The sequence below is a fragment of the Genypterus blacodes genome, unplaced genomic scaffold, assembly GCF_046128005.1.
Source record: "Genypterus blacodes isolate CSIRO-AG114 ecotype Tasmania unplaced genomic scaffold, CSIRO-AGI_Gbla_v1 ptg000139l_1, whole genome shotgun sequence".
NCBI classification, from domain to species: Eukaryota; Metazoa; Chordata; class Actinopteri; order Ophidiiformes; family Ophidiidae; genus Genypterus; species Genypterus blacodes.
Genome location: NW_027466941.1, coordinates 380,931 through 393,837, shown reverse-complemented (window position 1 = coordinate 393,837; position 12,907 = coordinate 380,931). Strand labels below are relative to the sequence as shown.

The 12,907-nt window shown below is 42.6% G+C and overlaps 4 protein-coding genes across 4 annotated transcripts; all 4 read left to right on the top strand.

The window, feature by feature from the left end:
• The first annotated feature begins 371 nt into the window (after positions 1 to 371).
• LOC143011860 (protocadherin alpha-8-like) lies at positions 372 to 2,827 on the top strand. The gene is made up of 2 exons (XM_076164861.1): positions 372 to 2,726; positions 2,816 to 2,827. Exons 1-2 carry the CDS (start codon positions 372 to 374, stop codon positions 2,825 to 2,827), a joined length of 2,367 nt encoding a protein of 788 aa, XP_076020976.1.
• Positions 2,828 to 3,684: 857 nt separating this feature from the next.
• On the top strand, positions 3,685 to 6,063 carry LOC143011859 (protocadherin alpha-8-like). Its single transcript, XM_076164860.1, has one exon. It carries the CDS (start codon positions 3,685 to 3,687, stop codon positions 6,061 to 6,063), a length of 2,379 nt encoding a protein of 792 aa, XP_076020975.1.
• A 944-nt stretch (positions 6,064 to 7,007) lies between these two features.
• On the top strand, positions 7,008 to 9,517 carry LOC143011858 (protocadherin gamma-A2-like). The gene is made up of 2 exons (XM_076164859.1): positions 7,008 to 9,359; positions 9,509 to 9,517. Exons 1-2 carry the CDS (start codon positions 7,008 to 7,010, stop codon positions 9,515 to 9,517), a joined length of 2,361 nt encoding a protein of 786 aa, XP_076020974.1.
• Positions 9,518 to 9,987: 470 nt separating this feature from the next.
• Positions 9,988 to 12,449, top strand: LOC143011857 (protocadherin alpha-8-like). The gene is made up of 2 exons (XM_076164858.1): positions 9,988 to 12,345; positions 12,432 to 12,449. Exons 1-2 carry the CDS (start codon positions 9,988 to 9,990, stop codon positions 12,447 to 12,449), a joined length of 2,376 nt encoding a protein of 791 aa, XP_076020973.1.
• The last annotated feature ends 458 nt before the right edge of the window (positions 12,450 to 12,907 follow it).

Genomic DNA, 12,907 nt, shown 5'->3' with positions numbered 1-12,907 from the left:
TACATTTTCATTATGTGAGGTGCAGTGTTTTCCTTGACCATATTTAAGGACATTTTCCGTTCAGTTTTCAGAGGATGTTTTACTTCATTGCAATAAGAAAACACATCGCATGGTGTCAGTGTAATGGAAGTGTTGCCTTTACTGGAGGTTGCCGTCATTGCGTTTTGGTTCCACCTCTTGAGAGCGTTTTCGCTTCAATATTAACGGATCGTTTGTGAGCGTTGCGGCTGCCTTCATAAATGGCGTATTCGCCCTGATTTCTTCTATATTGGATAAAGGAATGGACATATGCTTATGTGGACTTGTTGGATTTTATTCCTTTAAAATAGCTGCCGTTCTTCTAAAGGATTGTTGATCTTTTGGTTTAAATCATGGAACAAAGAAGATGCGAAACACGCAGAGCGCCGCGATGGTGGGTTGGATTTCTGGTTGCTGCTCTGGTGTGGAGTGCGGCCACGGCACAGATACGATATTCTGTCTCCGAGGAAGTAAACGAAGGAACCGTCGTAGGGAATATAGCAAAGGATCTGGGATTAGATCGAGGTGCATTGAAGGAGAGGAAGTACCGGATTGTTTCTACTACACCGGATCCCCTTTTCCACGTAAATCCGAACGACGGCGTCCTGTATGTGAGCCGTAAGATAGACAGGGAAGAGGTGTGCGCCCAAAGCAGTACGTGTTTGATCAACCTGAAGACCGTGTTGGAAAACCCACTGGAGGTTCATTATGTTGCCGTGGAGGTGCTGGATATAAACGATCATTCTCCCAGTTTCACCGAGAAAGAGACACGATTAGAAATCGCAGAATCTGTGTTACCCGGTGCGCGCTTTAAGCTAAACGCGTCAAAAGATTCAGACAGTGGTCATTTATCGGTGCAGCAGTATAAACTAAGTCACAACGACCACTTCCGTTTGGAAGTGAAGGACAAGGGAGAAGATGGTAAAATACCGATATTGGTGATACATAAAAGCTTAGACAGGGAATCTGTGGCGAGTCACTCATTAGTGCTGACTGCGCTGGATGGAGGGAAACCTCCCAAATCTGGTGACATGAATATACGTGTAGACGTTTTGGATATTAATGATAACGCTCCTATTTTCTCTGAAGAAGTTTATTCGGTGATGCTCAGTGAAAATGCTCAGGTAGGCACAACTGTCATACAGGTGAATGCAACTGATATGGATGAAGGCTCAAACGGAGAAGTAGTTTACTCATTAAGTAACACAATGAATCAGAAGTTAAAAAATCTTTTTGAAATCAACCCAACTACTGGAGATATAACTGTAAAAGGTCTCATAGATTATGAGCAAAAAGACAAATATGACATCGAAATTGAGGCATCAGACAAAAGTATCGCCCCTTTAAAGACAGAAAAAAGTGTCATAATCAGGATAGTAGATGTGAATGACAATGCACCTGAGATTGAGGTCACCTCATTTTCCAGCTCCATCCCTGAAGATTCCAGATCTGGAACCACTGTTGCTCTTATCAGTGTGAATGATCTGGACTCTGGGCTGAATGGAAAAGTTATTTGTTCTTTAGGTGAGGATGGTCCCTTTGCTTTATCACCATCTTTACAAGATAAAATGTATTCATTAGTGACCAAATCCCCTCTGGATAGAGAGAAACAGTCACAGTATGACGTAACAATATCTGCTAAAGATGCCGGTCAGCCCTCGTTATCTTCTGAAAAGACAATAAGAATTATTGTAGCAGATGCCAATGATAACAGTCCAGAGTTTTCACTGAGCCCCTACACTTTCTATGTCACTGAGAATAACGAACCAGGAGCCTCTGTGTTTTCAGTCAAAGCTTTTGATCAGGATGAGAATGAGAATGCAGTTATTTCATATCATATATTTAGAGATGGAGGTGAAACTAACAAACTGGCTTCATTTCTGAACATCAATTCTGAAAATGGGGAAATTCTGGCGTTAAAAAGTTTTGACTTTGAAACACTGAAAAAATTCCAGTTCCACGTTGTTGCCACAGATTCTGGATCTCCTTCACTGAGCAGCAATGTCACAGTGAACGTGTTCATTCTGGATAAGAACGACAACCCTCCAGTCATCCTGTATCCCCTCAGCTCTAACGGTTCTGCTGAAGGTGTGGAGGAGATTCCCCGCAACGTGAACGCAGGACACTTGGTGACTAAAGTGAGAGCCTATGACGCTGATATAGGATATAACGGCTGGTTACTGTTTTCACTGCAGGAAGTTAGTGACCACAGTCTGTTTGCTTTGGACCGCTACACAGGACAGATCAGAACCCTTCGCTCATTCACAGAGACAGACGAGGCTGAGCATAAACTGGTCATACTGGTGAAAGACAATGGGAACGTTTCTCTCTCAGCAACAGCTACTGTGACTGTCAAGCTTGTGGAGCCCAAAGAGGCTTTTGCAGCTTCAGATGTGAAAAGTTCAGTCAAAGATGATGAGGAGAATAATGTGACTTTTTATCTGATGATAACTTTGGGCGCAGTTTCTGTCCTTTTCCTCGTCAGTATCATCGTGTTGATAGCAATGCAGTGCTCCAAATCCACAGACTATGCTGCAAAGTATTTACAAGAGACAAACTATGATGGGACTCTGTGTCACAGCATCCAGTACCGATCTGGAGACAGACGGTACATGTTAGTGGGACCCAGGATGAGTATAGGTTCTACTATAGTTCCGGGCAGCAACGCGAACACTCTGGTGCTCCCTGACAGGAGGACACATGGGGAGGTAAGATATATCTATATATAATTGTGACATTACAGCTTATGTGCGTGTTTTTTGGACATGTCTTTAGTTTGAATGGGGTCTTATCACAGTTTGGCATCTGATTCAGTTTGATAACTGCTTAGTTTTCACTTCTCTGAATGGAGGATGTAGGCTTTATATATGATTTTAACCAGCTGAAAACAATTTCATGTCTGATTGAAAATGTGCATGGTTTGAGAATCGACAGTTTCTTGTCTATAACGTTTGCTACACAGTTGATGACATATCTTTTGATGCTGGGTTATTTGTTTTTGTTTTTTCTACCTTTTAGTTAATGGCTATGACAATAAGTCAAACTATGATTTTTAGCTTTTAGCTTGTGTCAGTCGTGCAGTCTTTGAGAACAAACAATGTCACAGAATGCTGCATCAGTCTGAGTTGATTCCATTCCAGCAAACTCATTCAGGCTTAATATGAAATGGGCAAACAAAAACTTGCCTTCCTGGAAGTTTGAAAATTCAAAACAAAAAGCAGCCGGATAGACTGCAGATGGTTGTAATCGCTGTCCATGGTCCTGATATGTTTTGTATTTCCCTGCTTGTGATCACGTGCATTCAAATTAAGTGAGGTGCATTGTTTGCGTTGTCATTGTTTCAGGAGATTTCCCTCCAATTTTCAGATAGGGTTTGACTTCAATGCAATGAGAAAAGACATCGCATGGTGTCAGTGTAATGGAAGTGTTGCCTTTACTGGAGGTTGCCGTCATTGCGTTTTGGTTCCACCTCTTGAGAGCGTTTTCGCTTCAGTTTTAACGGACCGTTTGTGAGCGTTGCAGCTGCCTTCATTAATGGCGTATTCGCCCTGATTTCTGCTAGTTTGGATAAAGGAATGGACATCTGCTTATGTGTACGTGTTGGATTGTATGTTTTCAAAATAGCTGCTGTTCTACCATAGGATTGTTGATCGTTTTGTTTTAACCATGGAACAAAGAAGATGCGAAACACGCAGAGCGCCGCGATGGTGTGTTGGATTTCTGGTTGCTACGCTGGTGTGGAGTGCGGCCACGGCACAGATACGATATTCTGTCTCCGAGGAAGTAAACGAAGGAACCGTCGTAGGAAATATAGCAAAGGATCTGGGATTAGATCGAGGTGCACTGAAGGAGAGGAAGTATCGGATTGTTTCTACTACACCGGATCCCCTTTTCCACGTAAATACGAACGATGGCGTCCTGTATGTGAGCCGTAAGATAGACAGAGAAGAGGTGTGCTCGCAAAGCAGTACGTGTTTGATCAACCTGAAGACCGTGTTGGAAAACCCACTGGAGGTCCATTATGTTGCCGTGGAGGTGCTGGATATAAACGATCATTCTCCCAGTTTCACCGAGAAAGAGTCTCGGTTAGAAATTTCAGAGAACGTATTACCCGGTGCGCGTTTTAAGCTAATAGCGTCGAGAGATGCAGACAGTGGTCATTTCTCGGTGCAGCAGTATAAACTTAGTCACAATGACCACTTCCGTTTGGAAGTGAAGGACAAGGGAGAAGATGGTAAAATACCGATATTGGTGATACATAAAAGCTTAGACAGGGAATCTGTGGCGAGTCACTCATTAGTGCTGACTGCGCTGGATGGAGGGAAACCTCCCAAATCTGGTGACATGAATATACGTGTGGATGTGTTGGATATTAATGATAACGCGCCTATTTTCTCTGAAGAGGTTTATTCGGTTATGCTCAGTGAAAATGCCCAGGTAGGCACAACTGTCGTACAGGTGAATGCAACTGATTTGGATGAAGGCTCAAACGCTGAAGTAGTTTATTCATTTAGCAAAAGTATGAATCAAAGATTTGCAAAACTTTTTGATATCAACCCAACTACCGGTGAAATATTAGTAAAAGGTCCAATAGACTATGAGCAAAAAGATAAATATGAAATTGAAATTGAAGCATCAGATAAAGGTTTCGCCCCTTTAACTACAGAAAAAAGTGTCATTATCCAGGTAGTTGATGTGAATGACAATGCACCTGAGATTGAGGTCACCTCATTTTCCAGCTCCATCCCTGAAGATTCCAGATCTGGAACCACTGTTGCTCTTATCAGTGTGAATGATTTGGACTCTGGGCTGAATGGAAAAGTTATTTGTTCTTTAGGTGGAGATGGTCCATTTGCTTTATCACCATCTTTACAAGATAGAATGTATTCATTAGTGACCAAATCCCCTCTGGATAGAGAGAAACAGTCACAATATGATGTAACAATATTTGCTAAAGATGCTGGTCAGCCATCCCTGTCTTCCGAAAAGACAATAAGAATTATTTTATCAGATGCGAATGATAACAGTCCAGAGTTTTCACTGAGCCCCTACACTTTCTATGTCACAGAGAACAACGAACCAGGAGCCTCTGTGTTTTCTGTTAAAGCTTTTGATCAAGATGAGAATGAGAATGCAGTTATTTCATATCATATATTTAGAGATGGAGGGGAAAATAACAACCTGGCTTCATTTCTAAACATCAATTCTGAAAATGGAGATATACTGGCGTTAAAACGTTTTGACTTTGAAACACTGAAGAAATTCCAGTTCCACGTTGTTGCCACAGATTCTGGATCTCCATCACTGAGCAGCAACGTCACAGTGAACGTGTTCATTCTGGATCAGAACGACAACCCTCCAGTCATCCTGTATCCCCTCAGCTCTAACGTTTCTGCTGAAGGTGTGGAGGAGATTCCCCGCAACATGAACGCAGGACACTTTGTGACTAAAGTGAGAGCCTATGACGCTGATATAGGATATAACGGCTGGTTACTGTTTTCACTGCAGGAAGTTAGTGACCACAGTCTGTTTGCTTTGGACCGCTACACAGGACAGATCAGAACCCTTCGCTCATTCACAGAGACAGACGAGGCTGAGCATAAACTGGTCATACTGGTGAAAGACAATGGGAACGTTTCTCTCTCAGCAACAGCTACTGTGACTGTCAAGCTTGTGGAGCCCAAAGAGGCTTTTGCAGCTTCAGATGTGAAAAGTTCAGTCAAAGATGGTGAGGAGAATAATGTGACTTTTCATCTGATGATAACTTTGGGCGCAGTTTCTGTCCTTTTCCTCGTCAGTATCATCGTGTTGATTGCAATGCAGTGCTCCAAATCCACAGACTATGCTGCAAAGTATTTACAAGAGACAAACTATGATGGGACTCTGTGTCACAGCATCCAGTACAGATCTGGAGACAGACGGTACATGTTAGTGGGACCCAGGATGAGTATAGGTTCTACTATAGTGCCGGGGAGCAACGCAAACACTCTGGTGCTCCCTGACAGGAGGACACCTGGGGAGGTAAGAAATATTCAAATACAATAGTGGTGTTAGTTAATTTCTGTGTTTACTTGACATACTCCTTATGTTTAGTTGACTGGGGTTTTATTCATGTTTTGGCATATGATTCAGTTTGATGTACGCTTAGTTTGCATTATTCTGAATGAGTAATGGAGTATTCATACATAGACTTTAACCATCTGAATTCAATTTTGTGTCTCATTGAATATTAGCATTGTTTGATGATTTAAAGTTTCTGGTGGGTAATGTGTGCAACACTGACCTCTCTTAATGCTTTTTTATTTGTATTTATTCTTTGTTGGTATGTTTTACCTTATGACTGAATATTCGACAAACTGAGATTTTAGCTTTTATCTTTTGTCATTTGTGCATTCTATGATAACATCAGAAGTCACAGAATGCTGCATCAGTCCGAGTTGATTTCATCTTAACCAAACTCATTCAGGTTTTTTACGAAATGGGGGAAATGCGAACATGGCTTAATGGGAGCTGGATAATTCAGAAAAAGGCAGCTTGGGGAGACTGCAGATTGTAGTAATCTCTGTCCATGGTGCTGGAAGTTTTCATTCTCAATTACTCATTTGTAATCACAAACTGATCCATCTTCATTATGTAAAGTGCAGTGTTTGCCTTGTCGATTTTTAAGGAGATTTCCGTCCAGTTTGCAGAGGATGTTTTACTTCATTGCAATGATAAAAGACATCGCATGGTGTCAGTGTAATGGAAGTGTTGCCTTTACTGGAGGCTGCCGTCGTTGCGTTTTGGTTCCACCTCTTGAGAGCGTTTTCGCTTCAGTATTGAATGATCGTTTGTGAGCGTTGCGGCTGCCTTCATAAATGGCGTATTCGCCCTGATTTCTGCTATTTTGGATAAAGGAATGGACATATGCTTATATGGACGTATTGGCTTTTATACCTTTAAAATAGCTGCTGTTCTCCTAAAGGATTGTTGATTGTTCTGTTTTAACCATGGGACAAAGAAGATGCGAAACACGCAGAGCGCCGCGATGGTGGGTTGGATTTGTTGCTGCGCTGGTGTGGAGTGCGGCCACGGCACAGATACGATATTCTGTCTCCGAGGAAGTAAACGAAGGAACCGTCGTGGGAAATATAGCAAAGGATCTGGGATTAGATCGAGGTGCATTGAAAGAGAGGAGGTATCGGATTGTTTCTACTACACCGGATCCTCTTTTCCACGTAAATCCGAACGACGGCGTCCTGTATGTGAGCCGTAAAATAGACAGGGAAGAGGTGTGCGCCCAAAGCAGTACGTGTTTGATCAACCTAAAGACCGTGTTGGAAAACCCACTGGAGGTCCATTATGTTGCCGTGGAGGTGCTGGATATAAACGATCATGCTCCCAGTTTCGCCGAGAAGGAGACGAGGCTTGAAATATCAGAGAATGTGTTACCCGGAACGCGCTTTAAACTCACACCCGCAAGAGATCCAGATAGAGGCCATTTCTCGGTGCAGCAGTATAAACTTAGTCAAAACGACCACTTCCGTTTGGAAGTGAAGGACAGGAGAGAAGATGGTAAAATACCGATATTGGTGATACATAAAAGCTTAGACAGGGAATCTGTGGCGAGTCACTCATTAGTGCTGACTGCGCTGGATGGAGGGAAACCTCCCAAATCTGGTGACATGAATATACGTGTGGATGTTTTGGATACTAATGATAACGCGCCTATTTTTAATGAAGAGGTTTATTTGGTGACAGTCGGTGAAAATGTTCAGATAGGGACAACTGTCATACAAGTGAATGCAACTGATTTGGATGAAGGCTCAAATGGAGAAGTAGTTTACTCATTTAGCAAAAGTATGAATCAAAGGTTGTCAAATCTCTTTGAAATCAACCCATCAACAGGCGAGATTAATGTGAAAGATTTAATAGATTATGAGCAAAACGATGAATATGAAATTGAAATCCAAGCATCAGATAAAGGTTTCGCCCCGCTAACTACAGAAAAAAGCGTCATTGTCAGGATCGTAGATCTGAATGACAATGCACCTGAGATTGAGGTCACCTCATTTTCCAGCTCCATCCCTGAAGATTCCAGACCTGGAACCACTGTTGCTCTTATCAGTGTGAATGATCTGGACTCTGGGCTGAATGGAAAAGTTATTTGTTCTTTAGGTGGGGATGGTCCCTTTGCTTTATCACCATCTTTACAAGATAAAATGTATTCATTAGTGACCAAATCCCCTCTGGATAGAGAGAAAAAGTCACAGTATGACGTAATTATGTTTGCCAAAGATTCTGGTCAGCCGTCACTGTCATCTGAAAAGACGATCAGTGTTCTGTTGTCTGATGCCAATGATAACAGTCCAGAGTTTTCACTGAGCCCCTACACTTTCTATGTCACTGAGAACAACGAACCAGGAGCCTCTGTGTTTTTAGTTAAAGCTTTTGATCAGGATGAGAACGAAAATGCAGTTATTTCATATCATATATTTAGAGATGGAGGCGAAAATAATAAACTTGCTTCATTTCTAAACATCAATTCTGAAAATGGAGATATCCTGGCGTTAAAAAGTTTTGACTTTGAAACACTGAAGAAATTCCAGTTCCACGTCGTTGCCACAGATTCTGGATCTCCTTCACTGAGCAGCAACGTCACAGTTAACGTGTTCATTCTGGATCAGAACGACAACCCTCCAGTCATCCTGTATCCACTCAGTTCTAACGGTTCTGCTGAAGGTGTGGAGGAGATTCCCCGCAACGTGAACGCAGGACACTTGGTGACTAAAGTGAGAGCCTATGACGCTGATATAGGATATAACGGCTGGTTACTGTTTTCACTGCAGGAAGTTAGTGACCACAGTCTGTTTGCTTTGGACCGCTACACAGGACAGATCAGAACTCTTCGCTCATTCACAGAGACAGACGAGGCTGAGCATAAACTGGTCATACTGGTGAAAGACAATGGGAACGTTTCTCTCTCAGCAACAGCTACTGTGACTGTCAAGCTTGTGGAGCCCAAGGAGGCTTTTGCAGCTTCAGATGTGAAGAGTTCAGTCAAAGATGATAAGGGGAATAATGTGACTTTTTATCTGATGATAACTTTGGGTGGAGTTTCTGTTCTTTTCCTCGTCAGTATCATCGTGTTGATTGCAATGCAGTGCTCCAAATCCACAGACTATGCTTCAAAGTATTTACAAGAGACAAACTATGATGGGACTCTGTGTCACAGCATCCAGTACAGATCTGGAGACAGACGGTACATGTTAGTGGGACCCAGGATGAGTATAGGTTCTACTATAGTGCCGGGGAGCAATGCGAACACTCTGGTGCTCCCTGACAGGAGGACATCTGCAGAGGTAAGATGAAAAGACTATCCATCTCTCTATCGACTGCTAACTCCTAACATGGAGACATATTTGGTTTAATTCTACTATCCATAACTTGGAGGATATAAGGTTGTGTTTGTTTTAAATTTGTGTATGATACGTTGTGAGTGGATCCACAGGTGTGTTGAGCACTGTTGAACATGAAGTGTGTTTATTTGTGTTTTTGTATGTGTCAGTGGTGGTGGGGTGGTTGTCTAGGGTCCTTATTTTTGGACTTATATCATATTTTTTTCTTTTCTTCTATTTAATCTATTACCTGATTCCTGTGATTGTACACCAGTATCCCTACGTCGTTCTAAATCCTACTGTATATTGTAGTGTTTAGTCAAACCCTGCAGTGCAGCGTTAGGTCGCATGATGTCAGAGCAGACAGAGCTGCTTGTACTGTACATGCAGCAAGTAGTCAAACAACACTCCACCCCTTTATCGAGGCGGTTGGCTAATCGTTGGTATAGGCTGCGTCTACCTTTGTGGATCTCGATTTGGATCTGCGATTTTTAAATCATGCTTTTATACTGACTCTTTTTCCATTGATGCTGATTGCCATTTGAACCTTTTTCATATCTCTGGATATATTTGATAATTTTCCCGTTTAAGCATGCAGGAGAGGGGATGTGGAGAATGGCGGGAGCCTCTGCCCGTCCTCTTCTTCGCAGCATCGGTTCTGATGTGGAATATTGCATCTGGACAGATCAGATATTCGATCTCTGAAGAGCTCAAGGAAGGAACGCGAGTTGGGAATATCGCTAAAGATTTAGGTCTGGATCTCGGTTCTTTGAGTGTCAGACGCTTTCGGATAGTGTCCGGTACGAACGAACCATTGTTCCAGGTTAACCCGAACGATGGCTTCATATACGTGAATAAGATAATAGACAGAGAGGATGAGTGTGAGCAGAGCAGTACGTGCTTGATCAATTTGAAAGCTGTACTAGAAAGTCCATTAGTGGTTCATTATGTCACGGTGGAGGTCCAGGATATGAACGACAACACTCCCACCTTTCCGGACAATGAGACGCGTATTGAAGTGTTTGAGTCGGCGCAGCCTGGAGAGCGCTTTCAGCTCCAAGCCGCACGTGATCCAGATAGCGGGATATTTTCTGTTCAGCACTACAAACTGAGCCAAAACGACCACTTTCGTTTGGAGGTTAAAGACAGAGGCAGTGATGGCAAAATTCCGATATTGTATTTGCAAAAAGCCCTGGATGCAGAAACTGAAAGACGTCATCGTCTTTCTCTTTTCGCCGTTGACGGTGGAAAACCTCCTCGGACAGGAACGACCGAGCTTTTGATTGATGTTTTGGATGTTAATGACAACTTGCCCGTCTTCACCAAAGATTCATATTCTGTCTCTTTGAGGGAAAACTCACCCATTGGCACAACTATTGTTCAAGTAAACGCCACTGACCTAGACGGCGGGTTGAATGGTGAGGTCGTGTACTCGTTTGGAAGTAACGTTAATGGTAAATTGCGTAAACTTTTTGACATCGATGAAAACACGGGTGAAATCATTGTGAAAGGTTTGATAGATTTTGAAGTTAAAGGTCGATATGAAGTAGATATCAAAGCCTCTGATAGGGGCAGTATTCCTTTAAAAACAGACAAAAGCGTAATCATAAATGTTATTGACCTAAATGACAACACACCTGATATCGAGATAACGTCTTTGTCCAGCGCTATTCGTGAGGACTCTAAACCTGGAACCACCGTCGCACTCATTAGTATCAGTGACTTGGACTCTGGCCTGAATGGTAAAGTAATGTGCTTTATTCGTGAGGATGTCCCCTTCACCCTAACGCCATCCTTGCAGGATAATATGTACTCACTTGTCACCAAATCAGTGCTAGACAGAGAGAAAGAGTCCCATTATAACGTCAACATAGTTGCAAAAGATTCAGGAGACCCAGTATTATCATCTGAGAAGACCATCAGTTTAGTTGTTTCAGATATTAATGACAATAGACCAGAATTTTCACTGAGTCCATATACTTTTTATGTCACTGAGAATAATCCTCCAGGAGGCTCAGTATTCTCTGTTAGGGCCTCTGATTGTGATGACAATGACAACGCTCTCATCTCTTATCATATTTTAAGAGATGGGAGTGAAGATAAGAAAATGACTTCATTTCTAAACATCAATGCAGAAAATGGAGATATCCTGGCGTTAAAAAGTTTTGACTTTGAAACACTGAAAAAATTCCAGTTCCACGTTGCTGCCACAGATTCTGGATCTCCTCCACTGAGCAGCAACGTCACTGTGAAGGTGTTCATTCTGGATCAGAACGACAACCCTCCAGTCATCCTGTATCCACTCAGCTCTAACGGTTCTGCTGAAGGTGTGGAGGAGATTCCCCGCAACGTGAACGCAGGACACTTGGTGACTAAAGTGAGAGCCTATGACGCTGATATAGGATATAACGGCTGGTTACTGTTTTCACTGCAGGAAGTTAGTGACCACAGTCTGTTTGCTTTGGACCGCTACACAGGACGGATCAGAACCCTTCGCTCATTCACAGAGACAGACGAGGCTGAGCATAAACTGGTCATACTGGTGAAAGACAATGGCAACGTTTCTCTCTCAGCAACAGCTACTGTGACTGTCAAGCTCGTGGAGCCCAAAGAGGCTTTTGCAGCTTCAGATGTGAAAAGTTCAGTCAAAGATGATGAGGAGAATAATGTGACTTTTTATCTGATGATAACTTTGGGCGCAGTTTCTGTCCTTTTCCTCGTCAGTATCATCGTGTTGATTGCAATGCAGTGCTCCAAATCCGCAGACTATGCTTCAAAGTACTTACAAGAGACAAACTATGATGGGACTCTGTGTCACAGCATCCAGTACAGATCTGGAGACAGACGGTACATGTTAGTGGGACCCAGGATGAGCATAGGTTCTACTATAGTGCCGGGGAGCAATGCTAACACTTTAGTGCTCCCTAACAGGAGGCAGACAGCTGAAGAGGTAAGCAATGCCACTTTTTGTTGTTGTTGCTGCTGAGATGTATGCATAATCTCTTGGTTGCCACATTGAATGCTGTTGTCTCTTAGTGCACTAGCTCACACTGAAGCAAAGATCATCATGAGGGAAATCAACTCTCCTGTCCTGTCACCCTTATTTGTGATTAATCACATTGTAAACATTTACTGTTCTTTGATGTCCAGGTCAACTGTGAATGAAAATATTATACAATATTACAGTGCATTATGACTAAAAGCTTTGTTTTGTGTGTCAAAATGGGCTAAAAACACAATCTTTACGACATATAGAAAAGCTATATGAGCAGCTCTTCGCTAAAACCTCAGGAGAGTGTTAGTGAGAGAGAAAGGGAGTGAGGGAGGGAGGGAGGGAGGGTGAGCTGCCTGCAGCTGGTGTGCTCTGACTCACATTGTGCATCCATTTAGGTGGGGGTTTGGTCACTGACTCACCATGGACCACTTCATTTCAATCTTTGCTGTTAGTTACTTTTGTTCATTTTATGTCTTTTTCACAAGATATAGCATATCATTTGCTGCTTTGTCTTAAG

Bases quoted from the DNA above. Each gene is read 5' to 3' on its own strand.
- LOC143011860 (XM_076164861.1), top strand. From the start codon at position 372: ATGGAACAAAGAAGATGCGAAACACGCAGAGCGCCGCGATGGTGGGTT.
- LOC143011859 (XM_076164860.1), top strand. From the start codon at position 3,685: ATGGAACAAAGAAGATGCGAAACACGCAGAGCGCCGCGATGGTGTGTT.
- LOC143011858 (XM_076164859.1), top strand. From the start codon at position 7,008: ATGGGACAAAGAAGATGCGAAACACGCAGAGCGCCGCGATGGTGGGTT.
- LOC143011857 (XM_076164858.1), top strand. From the start codon at position 9,988: ATGCAGGAGAGGGGATGTGGAGAATGGCGGGAGCCTCTGCCCGTCCTC.